Source organism: Microcaecilia unicolor, chromosome 4, assembly GCF_901765095.1.
Source record: "Microcaecilia unicolor chromosome 4, aMicUni1.1, whole genome shotgun sequence".
NCBI classification, from domain to species: domain Eukaryota; kingdom Metazoa; phylum Chordata; class Amphibia; order Gymnophiona; family Siphonopidae; genus Microcaecilia; species Microcaecilia unicolor.
Window position 1 is genome coordinate 40,388,927 of NC_044034.1, and position 18,274 is coordinate 40,407,200.

The 18,274-nt window shown below is 41.7% G+C and overlaps 1 protein-coding gene across 1 annotated transcript in view; it reads left to right on the top strand.

Moving 5' to 3' along the window:
* Positions 1-18,274, top strand: part of FOLH1B (folate hydrolase 1B) — a 101,862-nt gene that overhangs the window by 48,877 nt on the left and 34,711 nt on the right. Inside the window, exons 5-8 of the mRNA XM_030200163.1 lie at positions 1,280-1,405; positions 6,536-6,722; positions 11,745-11,838; positions 14,167-14,262. Of these exons, the coding sequence (XP_030056023.1) occupies positions 1,280-1,405; positions 6,536-6,722; positions 11,745-11,838; positions 14,167-14,262 (503 nt within the window). The remainder of the gene's footprint in view (positions 1-1,279; positions 1,406-6,535; positions 6,723-11,744; positions 11,839-14,166; positions 14,263-18,274) is intronic.

Below are 18,274 nucleotides of genomic sequence, written 5' to 3' on the forward strand. Positions count from 1 at the left end.
CGAAATCACCGCACCAGACTGATGACTTATGTGATACTAATGAAAGTTACGCAACGTGCACTACCATTTTATTTCACACACTGGAAACAAACTTTATTTATTTAACTGTTTAACTTATTCAATAATTTGCTTTATCATTAGGAACTTCAATGTATTACCACTGTGTATTCTACTTTACCATTTATACACCTTATTGCAATATCACTTGTATTTCTCTAGCCGGAAATGGCGATCGCATCACGGCATAATGTAAGCCACATTGAGCCTGCAAATTGGTGGGAAAATGTGGGATACAAATGCAACAAATTAAATAAATAAATTCAAATCAGTGCCAATTAGTGCTCATTATTGCTTATTAAGCGCTGTTAGCACTCATTAGCTTGTTAATATTACGCGTATTGTTATAGAATCTGTACCAATTTTGGCGCGGATCTCTAGGTGTGCTATATAGAATCTAGAGGATAGTGTTTCACTGCTGTGATGGAATTGTTTGGATGGCACAAACACAGCACAGGGAAAGCTAAAATGCCTAAGTACGTTGACCTCAAAATGAGAGAAAATCACTAGTACATCTGGCTCTTTGTGTCCTACATACTGATTCAAGAACGCATTACCTAATATCATATTATTTAACGTGTTTATTTTGGTTGATGGTCTCACTTATTCTTTTGATGAGAATACTCATTGCTAAGCATATTAAAGTTTAATTTAAATAACCGATGGAAAATTGCTTGTTAACAACCGTTATATATTAAATAAAGCAATTAACCCTCTCAATTTATGTGATGCTGGATTGTTGAGGAGGAAAAGACTTCAGATGCTCAACCTTCTTTGTTAATTATTAAATTAACTTTGCATGGTTGATGCCTACAATATCCATTATTTAAGGAAATACCCCAGGTTTTTTAAAATGGCTATTGGGCCGGCTCCTCATCAGTCGAAAACCTCCTGAAAACTCTTAGTCTGGTGAATATGAGGATGAGGAGCCGGCCAATATCCATTTTTTAAAAACCAGGGTATTTCCTTTAATAATGGCTATTGTAGGCATCAACCACGCAAAGTTAATTTAATAATTAACAAAGAAGGTTGAGCATATGAAGTCTTTTCTTCCTCAACAATCCAGCATCATATAAATTGAGAGGGTTAATTGCTTTATTTAATATATAACGGTTGTAAATATATTAAAGAAAATGTTAATGCTTTTCAACTGATGTTCAAAGGGTTTTGAGCTACTGGAGGGTTAGAGTCTTGCTTAAATTCTGCATCTTGTCTCCATTAGGGGGAGATAGTATACGTCAATTATGCAAGGACAGAAGACTTTTCACAGTTAGAGCAAGAGCTGCAAGTCAACTGTACTGGGAAAATTGTCATTGCCAGATATGGTAAAATCTTCAGAGGAAACAAGGTAATGTAACACCCTTGCCAAGTACTGAGTTCTGTTTCCATTGACCTTGCCCTATACATGTCAAAGAATTTGACAGCACTCTAATTTGGACCATGATTTAAGCAGAGCACCTAGAAGTCTGTTTATGGAAGAAATATTAGTAAAGTTCCACTCTCTCCCTTAATGTGTCCAAGAAGCTAAATCAAATATGATGACTCTTGAGATGGTACAAGCTTAGAGCCAGCTACGTTGTCCCATCAAGCCACTATTATCCTATTTAGGGGTCCTTTTACTAAGGTGTGCTGAAAAATGGACTGCTCTAGTGCAGGCGCGTGTTGTGGGTGTGCGCAGATCAATTTTTCAGCGCGCCTGTAAAAAATGCCTTTTTAAGATTTTTGCCGAAAATGGATGTGCAGCAAAATTAAAATTGCCACGCGTCCATTTTGAGTCTGAGACCTTACCGCCAGCCATTGACTTAGCAGTAAGGTGTCTCTCGCGTTAACCGTGTGGTAATTGCCTAAGCGCGTCAAGTTGGAGTTACCGCTCGATTTTCGCAGTGCGCCAGAAAATAAAATATATTTTCTGGTGCACGTAGTGGACTTGCGTCAAAAATGAAATTACTACATGGGCCATGCAGTAGCCAGGTGGTAACTCCAAATTGACGCTCGTTGGGCACGCGTAGGTGCCTACCAGGCTTAGTAAAAGGGCCCCTTAATCATTTAATTTAATCAGTTCCTGGCAAAACTACTGAGTACAGAACAACTCTTATGTTTGCATGGGTCTAGCACAGGAGTTCTCAACCCAATCCTCGGGCACACCTAGCCAGTCAGGTTTTTGGGATATCCACAATGAATATGCATGAGATAAATTTGCATGCACTACCTCCATTCTATGCAGATCTATCTCATGCACAGACCACTGCTGAACTATCCTGTTAGTGCTGGAGTGGTCCAAGGGCAGAGTCACGGCAGAGCCAGGAATTAACTGTTAGTGGTGATTTTCAGATATTTATTTATTTATTTATTTGCTGCACTTGTATCCCACATTTTCCCACCTATTTGCAGGCTCAATGTGGCTTACAAAATGTTATAGCAACATGTACACATTATAGGATAAGAATTTCAAAATATAGATACAGATGGGTACATAGAATATCAAAGCAATCATATTAACGTAATAATAATTTTACAATTGTTACAGATAAGAGTGCGTAAGTAAATCATATTGGATTGGAAGTGGATTGAAAGATCAACATAACATAATGATATCAGGACAAGATATAATATTCAGTCGTGAGGATGTAATTAGGATGAACAGATAGGAGGGTTCCTTAATAGCTGTCAGGGTATTGTCAGGGTAAGTGCCCAGGTAAAGTTAGAACAGGAAAAAGGATGTCCTAACCTTATCCAGCCAATTATCCAGGCACTGGTCTGAATATTGGCTAGCACCTAGAGAGCTTCCATTTGCATAAGTTGTTGGCTATCTTAAAATAAGGAGGCTGCAATACTTTTGGATTGGATTGGATTGGATTTAACAATTTGATGTACCGCTAAATACATCAGTGCCTAAGCAGTTTACAATAACCTAAACAATAATAGAAAAATCAGAATACATCAAATAATAATACATTCTTGAATTCATTGAGAAAACTCTGCAAAATTATCAGTAACCAGAATTTAAAAGTATAATGCCCTGTGTATAGTTCTTCATGTAAAATATTGCTGAAACAATAGAGTCTTCAAAAATTTATGAAAAGAATAAGAAGAAGACATTTCCTGAAGATCAGCCATAACAATGACGCAATATAAGAAAATTCATACTTTCTTGTTGAAGACAACATTAGAACGTCAAGACCAGGACATTGAAGCAGTCCTTTTTGTGAAGTACGTAACGCCCTCGATGGGGAATACTTAGATATCTTTCTAGAAAGATAAGTTGGATGATTCAAATACAAGACTTTAAATACAAAACACAATATCTTAAATTCAACGCACTTTGACACAGGCGACCAATGCAATTCATGTAAAATAGGAATCAGGGGCGTAGCCAGACCTTTCATTTTGGGTGGGCCCAGAGTTTGGATGGGTGGGCCTTCTAAAATCCCTCCTTCCTTTGTCCTGCATCTTTCTCCCCTCCTCTCCCTCCAGATCCAGCATTCCTCCCTCCCTGAGGCCAAACATCTCCCACCTCTCTGAAACTATGCCCATACCTCAGTACTTTCAAAAGCAGCTATGTACAGCCACTGCCTGGCCAGCCCCGCAGGCTTTCCTCTGCCGCATCCTGCCAGGGAGGAAACGGGAAGTGATGTCAGTGAGGGCAGGGCATGGCAAAGGGAAGCTGCTGAGGAAGGTGCTGATGTAGAACAGGGAAAGGGTATGTTGTGGAGCTGCAGGTGGGAGGCAAATGCCAGATCTGGGGGTGATGGAGAGGGAGAGAGAGGAGTGAGGCAACCACTGCTGAACTATTTTGAAGGCCACACTGGGTGGGCCTGTGCCCACCCAGGCCCACCCATAGCTACGCCACTGATAGGAATAATGTGCTCAATTTTTTTAGCCCCCGTAATGAGCTGCACAGCTGTATTTTGTACAAGTTGTAATCTCTGTAAACTCACCTTGCTGGAGCCAATTAATAATGAATTGCAATAACCTAACCTACTAGTGATAAAGGCATGCACTAATTTTAACACATTATGTTTAGTCAAGATGGACTTCCAAGTTCAAAAAAGAATAGTGAAAGTGTTCAGGGGACTTCATCTGTCTGGAATTCAAAGAAGCTCCAATTTGCTTTTACTGTGAATTGAATATGCAATAGCTGGCAAAATCTCAAAATGCTGCTTGGATCTACAACTTACCAGCTTGGCTCTTGATCATATCGTTTTCTAATATACTTCTCCTCATGATCAGTATAGGGTAAAGATCAGCCACAGTTTTTTGTAGCCATTCAACTTCTTAATAGCCAAAGAAAGGAGTGGTTTAAAAACTTCTGTCTCCTGCAGGCTTAATATCGGCCCCCTATGTTCACACAGATCTAGTTGTGTAACAAGTAAACCAAAATCTTGCTTATTCTAAGATTTTCTATGCTTCCTTACACCCCTTCCTCCTTCCCTACACCCCTTCCCGTGCACTCCGCTCCATGGATAAATCCTTCTTATCTGTTCCCTTCTCCACTACTGCCAACTCCAGACTTCGCGCCTTCTGTCTCACTGCACCCTACGCCTGGAATAAACTTCCTGAGCCCCTACGTCTTGCCCCATCCTTGGCCACCTTTAAATCTAGACTGAAAGCCCACCTCTTTAACATTGCTTTTGACTCGTAACCACTTGTAACCACTCGCCTCCACCTACCCTCCTCTCCTTCCTGTACACATTAATTGATTTGATTTGCTTAGCTTACTTTATTTTTTGTCTATTAGATTGTAAGCTCTTTGAGCAGGGACTGTCTTTCTTCTATGTTTCTGCAGTGCTGCGTACGCCTTGTAGCGCTATAGAAATGCTAAATAGTAGTAATAGTAGTAGTAGTAGTAGTATGCTAGAGGGTTCAATATTTGTGTTGTGGTAACAGAGGAAACCTTCCAATGGGACTCCAAGCAATAAGAAAACTTTCTTGCTAAAGTTTTGCATCTTAATTTCATTCTCTTACCTTTCTGGAATTTGCTTTTGCCAACACCGATTGCAGTGCTAGAAATCCTAGGATGATGAAGTTAAAGAAATTTAGGGGCCGCATAAGCGTCTCCGCACGCCCAATGCGCACCAAAATGGAGTTACCGCCCGACTACCACATGGCTCTTGTGGTAATTTTATTTTGGTGCCCGTTCGATACGCGCAACTGAAAAATATTTTTTATTTTCAGGCGCGTGTAACGGACGCGTGCCAAGTGGCATTTGATGTGCGTAGGTCATTACCGCCCGGATTCTTTACCCCTAGGTCAATGGCTGGCGATAAGGTCTCAGACCCAAAATGGACGCGCGGCAATTTTGATTTGCCGCAAGTCCATTTTTGGCAAAAAAAAAAGACAGGCCTTTTTTACAGGCATGCTAAAAAATGGATCGGCGCGCACCCAAGACCCGCGCCTACACTACCGCAAGCCACTTTTAGCGCACCTTAGTAGTAAAAGGACCCCTTAGAGAGTAATGACTGCTGGAAGCTTAATTATGTTACAGATATCCTACACAGTTCTTCTTAAATCAGTATTATTATTTATTGCATTTGTATCCCACATTTTCCCACCTCTTTGCAGGCTCAATGTGGCTTACAATACATCATGAATAATGGAAATACATGATAAGATAGATATTTAGTATTACAGACAGATCTTGGGTGACATGATTATAATAATCATGTCATTAGAGAATGCCCGATCCACTTTAGTTTTCAGGACATTCACAGAGAACGTGCTTGGGAAATATTTGCAGTTCTAGTTTTGCTTATACCACCTCTACTGCTATCCCATGTATCCACCACACTTCCTGTGGAGAAATGCGTCCTTGTCTTATTCTTGTTTTTACCAGAGGCGTAGCCAGACAACAGATTTTGGGTGGGCCTAGGCAAGAAGTGGGTGGGCACAAAGAGGCATATTTTCAAAGCACTTAGCCTTCCAAAGTTCCATAGAAACCTATGGAACTTTGGAAGGCTAAGTGCTTTGAAAATATGCCTCAAAGTATTCCCTTCACCCCCCCCCCCCCCCCCATCAAAACAAAATTATCTCAGCTGGTGAAAAAACGCTCCTTTCCATCTTGGCAGTCTGTAGCAGGCATGCGCCGAAAGCTGAGCATGCGCAGGTGCCGGTATTGTGGACAGTAGCGTTTTCGTTACCATCTGGGGGAAGTCTTCAGCTGGCGGAGCTTGGGATCCCCCACTGGCTACCGCTAAACGTGTGCTAATATTGGGTGGGCCTGAGCCCTAAGTGGGTGGGCCCCAGCCCACCCAGGCCCACCTGCGGCTACGCTACTGGTTTTTACTACTTTCAGATTCATATTATCATATTCCAGTAGTTCTTTTGCTCCCAGTTCCACATCTTACATACTAGGTGTACCTCATCTACACCTTTTCATGAGTGGGGTTGTTTATCTTCCAAGTTGAATGAAAACATGTAGTTAATATTGAGGATCCGAATCAAACTTCAGCCTTCTTAAAAAGAAAACTTGTATTTGCAGGTTAAGAATGCACAGTTGGCAGGTGCCAAGGGACTCATCCTTTACTCAGACCCAGCTGATTACTCTGCCCCTGGGGTAGATCCTTATCCTGCTGGCTGGAACCTTCCTGGAGATGGAGTTCAGCGTGGTAATGTGTTAAACCTGAATGGTGCAGGAGATCCTTTGACTCCAGGCTATCCTGCAAAAGGTGAGCTGTAATGATCAAGAAAAGGTTCTCAAATTGATCTCCTTTAAGGGGGTAACATAGTAACATGTGGAGGGGCATTTTCAGTATGACATCTAAGTCCGACTTTGGACATTTTGCACAAAATAGGAAAGAAGGTCATTCTCAAAAAAGAAAAACATCACTCTTTTTTTTTTTTACAAAATACTGTTTCGAGCAAGGTTTTGTGCTTTGGGCGTTTTGTTTTTCGGTCCATTTTCGAAAAAAAAAAAAAAATGAATAAGTGTAAAATGTAGAAAATCAAGCCATTGATATGTAGGAGGACCCAGCATTTTTAGCAGATTGGTCCTCCAGATATCACAGAGCAATGGGGCACCCTAGAGGGCACTTCTATGCATTTCATAAAAATGCTCCCAGATACACATCTCACCTTTGCTCCCTTATCTTGTCCCTCTGAGCCCACCCAAAATCCACTTTCTCCCACTGTCCCCCACTACAATAGCCCTTATGGGTGAAGGGAGCACCTATATGTGGGTACAGTAGGGTGTGGGTTTTGGTGACTTTCGGAGGGGTCACAGTTTCCACCATAAGTGTGACAGGTAGAGGGAGGTAGGGATCTGGGTCCTCCACCCTTCACTGAACTGACCATTACACTACTCCAGGGACCTGTATGCTGCTCTAATAGACCTGGTTATAACATCTGAAGCTGTCATAGAGGCTGGTAATCCATATTTTTATTCACATTTTTGGGAGGTGGGAGGAGGTCAGTGACCACTGGGGGGTATTGGGGGGGGGTCATCTGATTCCCTCCAGTGGTCATCTAGGGCACCTTTTGTGCCTTATTCGTTATAAAAACAGGTCTAGCTCAAAACTTCTTAGTTTCAGTTTTGTTTTGTTCCATTATGGCTGAAAAATGTCAGTGCCTAGGAACACCCAAAAATGTCAGTGCCTTAGGAACGCCCAAATCCTGCCCTTAACATACCCCTGACACGACCCTTTGAGATTTGGATGCACTGCAGGCTAACAGCATAGAAAAACGTCTGAAAATAGGTTTTGAAAATACTGATTTGGACATTTTGGTGAGAAAATACCCAGTGTACCTGAATGTAACTCACCTTGAACTACTGCTGAAAAGGTGTGAGCAAAATCCAAATAAATAAATGTTTGCACTAACTGTAGGCAGTTAGACGTGTAAATTCTGGTATTGTGCAGCAAAAAGGAAAACCTTTATAAAAATCATAACAGTTGAATCTATCAATGGGCTAAGTTAAGGGGGTGTAGAAGCCTGAAAAAGAGGGGCCCAAAAAAAGAGAGTAGCTCCAGGGTTTGTGTTTCTGTAGCCAGACTAATCTTTCCATTCCATCAATTCTCCAAAATGAATCTAACCAAAAACGTCTTTCCATTTCTGTGCCAATGCCATGCAAACTTTGGCTATAAGTAGCAACTGTCTGATGAGATCTAAATGCTTGTGAAAAGCTAAATGTTGTGGATGCATTCTAAGAAGGATGAAAGCTGGGTCTAGTGGAATTTCAATCTGAAGTAAATTGGCAATGTAAGTAGGTGCCATTTTCCAAAAAGATTCAACATGTGGACACATCCACCACATATGCGTCATATCTCCCTGGATGGGGCATCCCCTCCAGCATAAAAGAGAGGACTTCACCTGCCACTTATGCATGCAATGTGGAGTGAAATAAGTAGAGTAGAGAACTCTCAGTTGAGTATTAGTAAGTGTCAGTAAGATAGATGAGTGGAAAAAATAAGACCATACCGGAGTCTAGAAGTTCTCAATAGACAGTTTTTCTACAAGCGTTACCTATAGGTCCATGTAGCAAAAACATCAGGGTTGAAGAGTCAGAAAGGTGCTTTTAAAAAAACACAATATAAAGTTTTAAGGGAGGGACGTTCAAAAGAACCTCTTCAAAGATTGATAACGGATGAGAAATGCATTCAATAGGAGCATTAAGGTTTTGTGAATTGTACTTCCCTTCCTGACTCTAGCTCTCTTATTTAGAGCATATCTCTTCTATTTGTTCTTTTCTGTCTCTGTTACTATTGCTATCTAGATAGAAAGATAGATAAGTACATAAGTATTGCCATACTGGGAAAGACCAAAGGTCCATCGAGCCCAGCATCCTGTTTCCAACGGTGGCCAATCCAGGTCACAAATACCTGGCAAGATCCCAAAAATGTACAAAATATTTTATACTGCTTATCCCTAGATAGATAGATACCGCTTTTTTTTCTACAGTTTTTGCAACCACATCTAAAGCAATTTACCTGGGGCAACGGAGGGTTAAGTGACTTTACCCAGAGTCACAAGGAGCTGCAGCGGGAATCGATCCCAGTTCCCCAAGTCCGCTGCACTAACTGCTAGGCCACTCCTCTAGGGGGAGGGAGAGGAGGGGAAACCCGTGCACTGCCCGCCTGCCGCCGAGAGACTCTCTCCGTCTCGCCGGCGAACATTTAAGCAGCGCACGGAGCCCGCCCGCTGAGGTCCCGCCCACTTCCGGTCTTCCCGCCAATGACGCTGCAGGTCTTCCTACTGCGTCACCTAAGAGAGCGGGGAAGCTGGAAGCGGGCACGATTCAAGCCGGGAGCTAACACGAGGCAGCCGCCATGTTAGGTTCGGCTGCTCCTTAATTACATCGCCGGCCTCCTTTAACATGGGCAGGCTGCACTCGCTCACGCCCCCTCCCTCATCTTAACCCGTCATGCCCACAGACCAAGCGTGAAACAGGATTTTCTTTGGGAATAAATGGCCACAGCTTTATTGTAAACACATCAAAGCACATTAACAATCCCTAGGAAGCACCCGAGCCCTGGACCTGGAATTGCCAATGATCCCGCTCTCCGCCATGCCTTCCAGCTAGAGAGCCTGCTTCTCAATAGATAGATAGATATACGGAATTTCTTGTTGGTTGTATATCTTGCAGCCTTCCTGAAAATGCTAGTACAATTTATAATCTCCTTTATTTGATGTATTTGATTTTAAAAAGTAAGTTAATAAATAACATATAAATATATGTATGTCTCTCATTAATTATAAAACTTAATACATTTCGTGTTTTTTCCTGTTCCCTTTTCTTTCAATCATCAACATGAAAAATATGAATTTTTCCTTAACTGTCTCAGTGAAGGAAATACTTTTGCTTCAGCAGAAACTTGCATGTCACCGTGTGTTCATAGCGTTTTTTTTATTAAAGAATCTGATAACCCCTGATGAAGGCTATTGTCAAAACTTGGCCAAGTCGTGTCATTCTCCAATAAAACATTAAGGACCTCTTTTTCAAAGCCGAACTACTGATTCCCGGTGCGGCAAATGAGAGGAAGCCCATTCAATTGGTTGTTCCTCCTTCCCAGACCACCTTTGCTGTTTTTGTGTCTCTTGCACGGAAGGTGTTCATCATTCCTTTCTTTATCATTACCACTGTTCCTATTCATCTGGGTTTCTGCAGAAACCCTTCCTCTATTCCTTTCATTTATTTAGTTTGACATTTATACCCCACATTATCCGAAACATACTCAAGTTCAATGTGGATTACAATAAGTAAAACAACAGGCATGGTTTACAATACCATAAATAAAATACGGTAAAAGACAGAGTAGCATAAATAAGATAACAAATTAACAGCTTTCTCTAACCAACTGTCCGTGGACATCAACATCTGGATTTTTACCTCTTCCAGCTAAGTTAGAGAACAACTGTTCATTTTATGTAGTTCTCCAAAGGAGGGATTAAGGAAGGTTGCCCCCTTAACCTCCCAGATGTTTTTGTCCCCATCTCCCAAAACTGATACAGGCAAATGTTATTGGGCACTGTGACAGCTTAGTGAAACATAGACATGTACCATAGGTTTCTAAAATGGTGAACATATACACATGTGTGTTCTGAAATGCAAACATGCAGAAAGAAAGCAGAAACAAAAGGGGTTCGCAGTTTCCACAAAAATTCAACAAAAGAAGGAAGTGGAAAACACAACTTCAAGAGATCAATCCGAGACAAGGGGTGAGATGCTCCAGGGAAGCTTTATTAGGACCCTACACAGTCCGTGTTTCGGCTTTTATTCAGAGACGACATTTCATGTGCTCCATTGTCAATCAGTATATATTTTGTGCATCCACTGATCGACCCCTGATGAAGGCTTTTTTAAAAGCTGAAACACGGACCGTGTAGGGTCCTAATAAAGCTTCCCTGGAGCATCTCACCCCTTGTCTCGGATTGTTCTCTTGAAGTTGTGTTTTCCACTTCCTTCTTTTGCTGAAATGCAAACATACATGTGTATGTGCCAGCAAATACACATACCCCTTTGATATTTTAGACATTGATGCTTGTAAAATGAATGTTCCTGCCTCACGCAACCAGCGCATACGCACACATTTTGGGGGGTATTTTAGAAGAACGTCTATGTCGGCGGATCCTGTTCGGCAATACTAGCAGAACTCGACACGTCCCAGCCTGGACATCTCAATTCTGATCTGTTTGCCTTTTGAAAATCCACCTCGTTATTAACATATGAATAATTGTGTGAAAGATGCTTTCTTCTTCCAGCTCCTTGTGGTTGTTATTGTACCTAATATTTGTGGTGAGAGGAGTGCGAACTAGTAGATCTGCCAGACCTACAATCTTGTGATATTGTTTCTGTGTGCGTATTCAACCAAAATCTAGTGCTTAATTCACTGCTGTCTGCAAGATTGCATTGTAGAATCAGTTGTGTAATATATTATTTTTATTTTATTAATATATTGTTATGTTGCCCTCATGGGACTGCTAAAGTGTTCATACTTTGTAGGTAATGCGTTTCATACATTGTGAACATTATTTTGATTTTGTAGTCTTTAAAAGTGGTTACTAAATGTAAATAAATGAAATAAATACCTTGGTTCAAGTAAAAAAAACAACAACTAATGTTCTTTGTAGCGCTATCAACTAAACGATGAATAAACAAAGATGCTAAAATTTAAGAGATCTTCAGAGGTTAATTCAAACTGTTTCAGATTCTCAAATCCCCCTCCCCTAAAAGTGAGTGTTTGTCTTATTTTCAGAGTACACCTTCAGATATAGCGCAGCAGAAGGCGTAGGGCTTCCAAAAATCCCAGTTCACCCTATTTGTTACCATGATGCTGAGAAACTCCTACGGTAAGCACAAGATGTGCTGATGGAAGCCAGACCTGTAATTAACTGCTTTCTGAAATGTAATGAGTATTGTTATGACAGTGCTATAAAAAAAGCTGGTAAAATTATCATTTATAGTCCTTAACAGAGATCACAAATTCCCAGTATTTAATCCCTGGCTAATGCAATAGGTGAACAGAATACAAATGTAATTTTCTCTGTGATTAAAAAAAAAAAAGACCCATAGTTGGAGAGTGCCCTGTGGCGTGGACCAGGGACACCTTATCATGGCCGAGCCATGGCACCTATAATTAAGAGTGAGGATGGGTAGAGGTAGGAAGGGGACACAGGGTAAGTAAGGACGTAGAGGACAGAAAGAGCTAAGTATAGGTCCACTGAAAAAAAGGGGTAGATATTAGAGCCTAAATTGGAAGGTAGAGATAGTTTGGAGAGAAGTTGATTGGAGCAGAGGCATAGGGGCATGCTAGGGAATAGCGGTAACGGAGGGAGGCTTGACATGAGACATTTTGAGTGGGAGCCTGGGTGTGAGTAGCGTGTCACCTGCCAACCCCTCTGGGTTTAATACTAGTTGGAGGGGTTTTATCTTTGATGGTATAAGAGGTGGTTTGGGCAGTTGTTGCAGTGGGTGCATTACCAAACTGTAATTTGCAGAAATGATTGGGGTAGTCTGTGAAGAAGAAAATGGGATGGGGTTGACGGAATGATTCATGTGTGGCATCATCATGGAACAAGGGTGGGGGGAACAAAGGCTGGGTCTTGCAGTACCGCGGATTCTGCCATGGAAGGAAAAATGCTATTATTCAAAGTTTATTGTTAGTTCATTACTGACTAACTACAAGTGTTGAGTTATGCTATGTATTTAATGCAGAGAATTGGAAGGGTTGAATTATAATCTGTGGTTGTTTTCTTAATAAGTAATAAAGCTGCGACCAGTGTTGTCAATAAAGGTCTTGGTTGGTTTCCTGGGGTTGCTTTTGGAACAGTGAGGTGCAAATGTGCAAGTACCTAGTTTAAGTACCTCTAATCTCTCCTGTGTTAGCTTTTTGTGTATCTTTTTTTCAGCAAAATTATTATTGTGTATCTTATGTTCACTGTTAATAATTGCAAGTATGGAGTCCCCTATGTTGTTATATAATATTGGAGGAAAAGACTTCAGTTGCTCGGCTTTTTTTGTGTATTCTTACACTTTATCTGCCGGGCGAGCTTCCTCATTAGTCAATAATTTGATCCCTGTGATGGTGCAATAATTATTGGTAGCAGTTATTTTATCTCTGCTATTCTGCTCTGCTACTTTTTGTAATTATGTGAAAGAACTCTATGAAAAACGGGCACTTTTACTCTGTGGTTCGCTCTGCAGAGAGCCTCCGTTTCTCAATAGCTTCATCAGGAGACGAACCACTAGCCAATTAGAAGTAGCCCTAAAAGACAGGGGAAAATTTGGTTATATGAGGACTCATCAGCATTTCATGATTCTAAACTGCATATTTTTATTTTATTTTATTTTTATTAGATTTTAATTATACAACAAATTCAAAAGGTAACACAACAGAATAAAATGCACAACACACAATAAAGCTGAGTCCAAATCATGTTAGTCCACAGTTGAAAGAATCACTAAACTGCATATTTTTGACAGCGTGTAGAAGCTCACAGCCTACCCGTTTTGTCCGAAGTTCGTTCGTTTGTGACAGGGGAGGAATCTAAAAAGGCGGCTGACTTTTAAAACGATGCCCCTACATGCTCCCAATAGGGGCTGAGAATCAGATGATTGATAATTAACATACTTAATAAGAGTCAACCAACTTACTTGTTTGGAATCAAAAAGAATGGATTGTTATTACTTATAGAAAAATTTTCCTTTCGATTTTGTTATTTAGACCTTTTGGAATAGTGGACTGTAATTTGTATAGCCATCGTTGTTCTGTTTGGATTCGTTTCTGGTCTCGGTCTCCTCCATGCGATGACTGCTGAACCTGGACTAATGAGGAAGCTTGCCCGGAAGATAAAGTGTAACAATACACAAAAAAAGCAGAGCAACTGAAGTCTTTTCCTCAATATTATATAACAGCATAGGGGACTTCATACTTGCAATTATTAACATTGGAAGAGTGTTCACCAACAAGTACCATTGTTCTTTAGAAGTATCCTTTTTTTCAGCAAAACTTCAGAGAACTTATTCTTTCCCTAATATTTCTTCTTGCTCTTTCCAGTATAGAATCCAATCAGTTTCCTCTTTCTGGGATAATATATCCCAGTAATCTGTAGATTTGACAACATATGGTATGATTTTATGGTTTTCATATTTGAAGAGTCTTGAATTTTTTTAAACAGGAACATGGGAGGACCCGCACCACCAAACACTTGGAAAGGAAATCTTAATGTGTCTTATAACATTGGACCTGGGTTTACAGCAAACTATTCTGCACAGTAAGTTAGTTGTATGTGTCAATGTCTAAAACTGCTTCTTTTGTTAGATGGAATGAAGAGAGAGAGGGCAGATAGTGGTTGGAAGGGGCAGAGGGAGAGAGAGGGCAGATGGTGGACGGAAGGGAGAGAGAGGGCAAACGGTGGATGGAGAGGACAGGAGAGAGAGGGCAGACACTGGATGGCAGGAAGAGAGAGAAGGCAGGTGCTGGATGGAAGGGAGAGAGTGAAGAGAAGATGAGGAAAGCAGAAACCAGAGACAACAAACTGTAAATAAAATTTCTTTTTCTTTTTTTTTGCTTTAGGATAAAGTAGTATTGTAGCTGTGTTAATAAATGTTTATATGGCAATAATATCTTTTTATTGGACTAATTTTAAAACATTTTGACAACTTTTTGGAGAACAAAACCCCCTCCTCAGGTCAGGATAGGATACTGTAACGACAGTATACTGTAATGACCTGAGGAAGGAGGTTTTGGCTTCGGAAAGCTAAATGTATTAGTCCAATAAAACGGTATTATTTTATTTTCTATATTTGTTTTATTTCTGTTTGTTAATTTGTAAAGTGGTGAAATTTACATCTGCTGTCTTTATATTTTGCAGAGTAGTAGGGGACATTTTCTGTTTCTGTGGTGCATTGCAGAATCTGGCTTCTTGGGGGTTCAGTTTAATTTTTGTCTAAATAGAAAGTTTATGGTTACTTATTCTATAGTGGATTAGGGTGTATCCGTGTCTTTGAAAAAAACATGGATTTCAATTGGCATTGACTGTGCAGGATCGATGATCTTCATTTTACAATAGGTGAATTGATATTCTAGTGCTCACTGCAGTGTTTAAGATGCTTCCTTTTCCTAGGTACACCCTTGTGTGACTCAAAGAAATTACTGCTTATGGTATGGTAGAATTGCTCTATAGGTCCTGAGTGTTTTGTATTCTTGGTATACCTAGTACTGGATTTTGGAGGGGGGGGGGGTGTTAAAAAATGACCGGCCCTGGGTGTCAAATACCCTAGCTACGCCACTGTCTGTAGCAGGGCCCATTTTATTTCTATGGGCCCTGCTGCAGATAATGCGAGCTAAGCATTAGTAAAAGACTCCCTTTGTGCGCATTTTCCCTTTGATTCTATATATGGTGCCTGAAATTCCGCATGGAAATCACATCGTATTTTATAAGAATGTGCATAACTTAATTGGTTAACTAGGTAATCAGTGCTGTTGGATGTTAACAAGCAATTATCAGCACTAATTGGCATTAATTGAGGTATACGCACACAACTTGCTAAGTGTATTCTATAACATGGTGCACCTAAATTCTAAGTTGTATAATTGAAAAGAGGGAATGGCCATGGACAGGGCGTGGGTGTTTCTATAAACCATGCACATCATTATAGACTACACCCCCTCTGCATCTAATTTAGGCTTCAGGATTTACACCAAGTAAAATGGGGCCTAAATGGATGCAACCAAACTTTGTCAAGTGGAGAGCCACTCCCATATTCTATATGCCGCACAGAAGTTTAAGCCTAGTCTATAAAATTTAGGTGAACTTTAGAGAATATGCCTAGGTGTAATTTTTTCCCACATGGATTTTTCAAGCATCATATATAGAATGTAGCCCCTTCATACCTAACTTTGCGTGTGATTATTTACGCCTGCCAAAGGCTGGAGTAAATGCTCACGCCCAACTAATGGCAGGTACAGAAATGCAGCTATTCTATAACAACGCACCTAAATTCTGGGAATGTCCCTTATCCGACCATGCCCTTCCCATGGCTGCACCCCCATTGGAGTTGTGTGCTATGAAATTTAGGTGCATATGTTATAGAATAGTGTGCAGGGCAGATCCACACATAACTCCTAATTAATGCCAATTAAATGCTTGTTAGTGCCAATTTAGCCAATTAATTTGTTTGTGGATCTGTAATCCATGCCCAAAATTGAGGGACCCTTTTACTAAGTGGCAGTAAGTCCAACGCGGGCTTACTGCTCGCTAAACTGGATGTACCGCCAGGCTGTCGTAGCAGCCCGGCAGTACTTCCCACCCCTAGCGTGTCATCATATCCGGCGCTTCAAAAATATATTTATTTTTGTAGCACCGGAGTGTACCTGGGGTAATCGGGCAGTGCCACGTACTTCTCGGGTACCATTGGGTTAGCATGGGAGCCCTTACCGTCACCTCAAAGGGTGGCGGTAAGGGCTCCCCCCTGAAATGACCGCTTGGCAAGTGCTTTACTTGCCGTATGGCCATTTGCTGCAGGAAAGAGAGACTTCCCTTTTACTTGCTGCAGTAAAAGGGGGCCTCGACATGCGTGAAAAACATGCGCTGATGCCAGCGCAGGCCCCCTTTTGCCACAGCTTAATAAAAGGGGCCCTATGTGCCTAACTGTGGGTGACCTATTGAGAATCTGGGTGATAGCGGCTTCCTTGAAAGAGGTTAAATGTTTTTGAAGATCCAGCCCACCTATTTTAAGCCTATTTTATGAAGGCCCATCAACATATCCCTCACACTTTCATTTATTAAGCATACAAAATCATTTTAGCACATACGGATCATCATCATAGAAGCTCATACTCAACTGTTTTACGCGTCTCAATTTTTATTTATTAATAACAAACAAAAAGCAGAAGTGTCCCCTTAACAACAAACCATAAACAACAAACAAGAAGGAGGTAGTCATATGTATTTCGAAAACAGTAGGTTTATTAAAAATGGACTCGACGCAGTCCTGTGTTTTGGCGCCCGAAGCACCTGCTTCAGGAGTCAAACAGATATGGGCTAAAAAAAATCCAAAGGTACAGCATCTAAAAATGCAGGCAAACAGGAAAACAATCTGAAAGTGTGCCAATATAAAATCAGGGGTTGGGGATTTGGCATTGAGGGATGGGATTGTGCTCAAGGGGTCGGTGTCTGATCAGAGAGGTTGTGTTTGGGGAGGGGCTAGGATTGTGCATGGGGGGAAGTCCGAGTCTGATCGTAGGGTCAGGATTGTGCTTAGAGAAAGAGTTGAGTTCTGATTGAGGGATCAGGACTGTGCTCTTGAGGAGTGTCATAGTCTGATCAGGGGGGTCAGGATTGTGCTCTTGAGGAACGTCATAGTCTGATCGGGGGGGTCAGGATTGTGCTCTGAGGTGTCAGCATCTGATTGGAGGGTTTGGGTTGAGCTTTGGAAACGGGATTGGGGTCTGTTTCGAGGAATACTGAGTGAAGAATCACTATCCAGCTCATTTTCGATAGAGAAGGGCGCCCATCTTCTGACACAAATCGGGAGATGGGCGTCCTTCTCTCAGGGCCGGCCAAATCAGCATAAACGAAAGCCGATTTTGACCGCCCTCAACTGCTTTCTGTCACGGGGACGGCCAAAGTTCAAGGGGGCATGTCATCAGTGTACCAAAGGCGGGACAGGGGCAGGGTTAAGAGATGGCCGTCCTCGGCCGATAATGGACAAAAGAAGGCTGTCCTTGACGAGCATTTGGCCGAATTTACTTGGTCCATTTTTGTTCACGACCAAGCCTCAAAAAGGTGCCCAAACTGACCAGATGACCACCGGAGGGAATCGGGGATCACCTCCCCTTACTCCCCCAGTGGTCACCAACCCCCTCCCACCCCCCAAAAAAATTTTTTTTAAAATTTTTTCCAGCCTCTATGCCAGCCTCAAATGTCATACCCAGCTCCATCACAGCAATATGCAGGTCCCTGGAGCAATTTTTAGTGGGTACTGCAGTGCACTTCAGGCAGGCGGACTCAGGCCCATCCCCCCCCCCCCCACCTGTTACACTTGTAGTGGTAGATATGAGCCCTCCAAAACCCATCCGAAACCCACTGTACCCACATCTAGGTGCCCCCCTTCACCCATATGGGCTATGGTAGTGGGTGTACAGTTATGGGGAGTGGGTTTTGGGGGGGCTCAGCACAAACGGTAAGGGAGCTATGTACCTGGGAGCAATTTCTGAAGTCCACTGCAGTGCCCCCTAGGGTGCCCAGTTGGTGTCATGGCATGTGAGAGGGGACCAGTGCA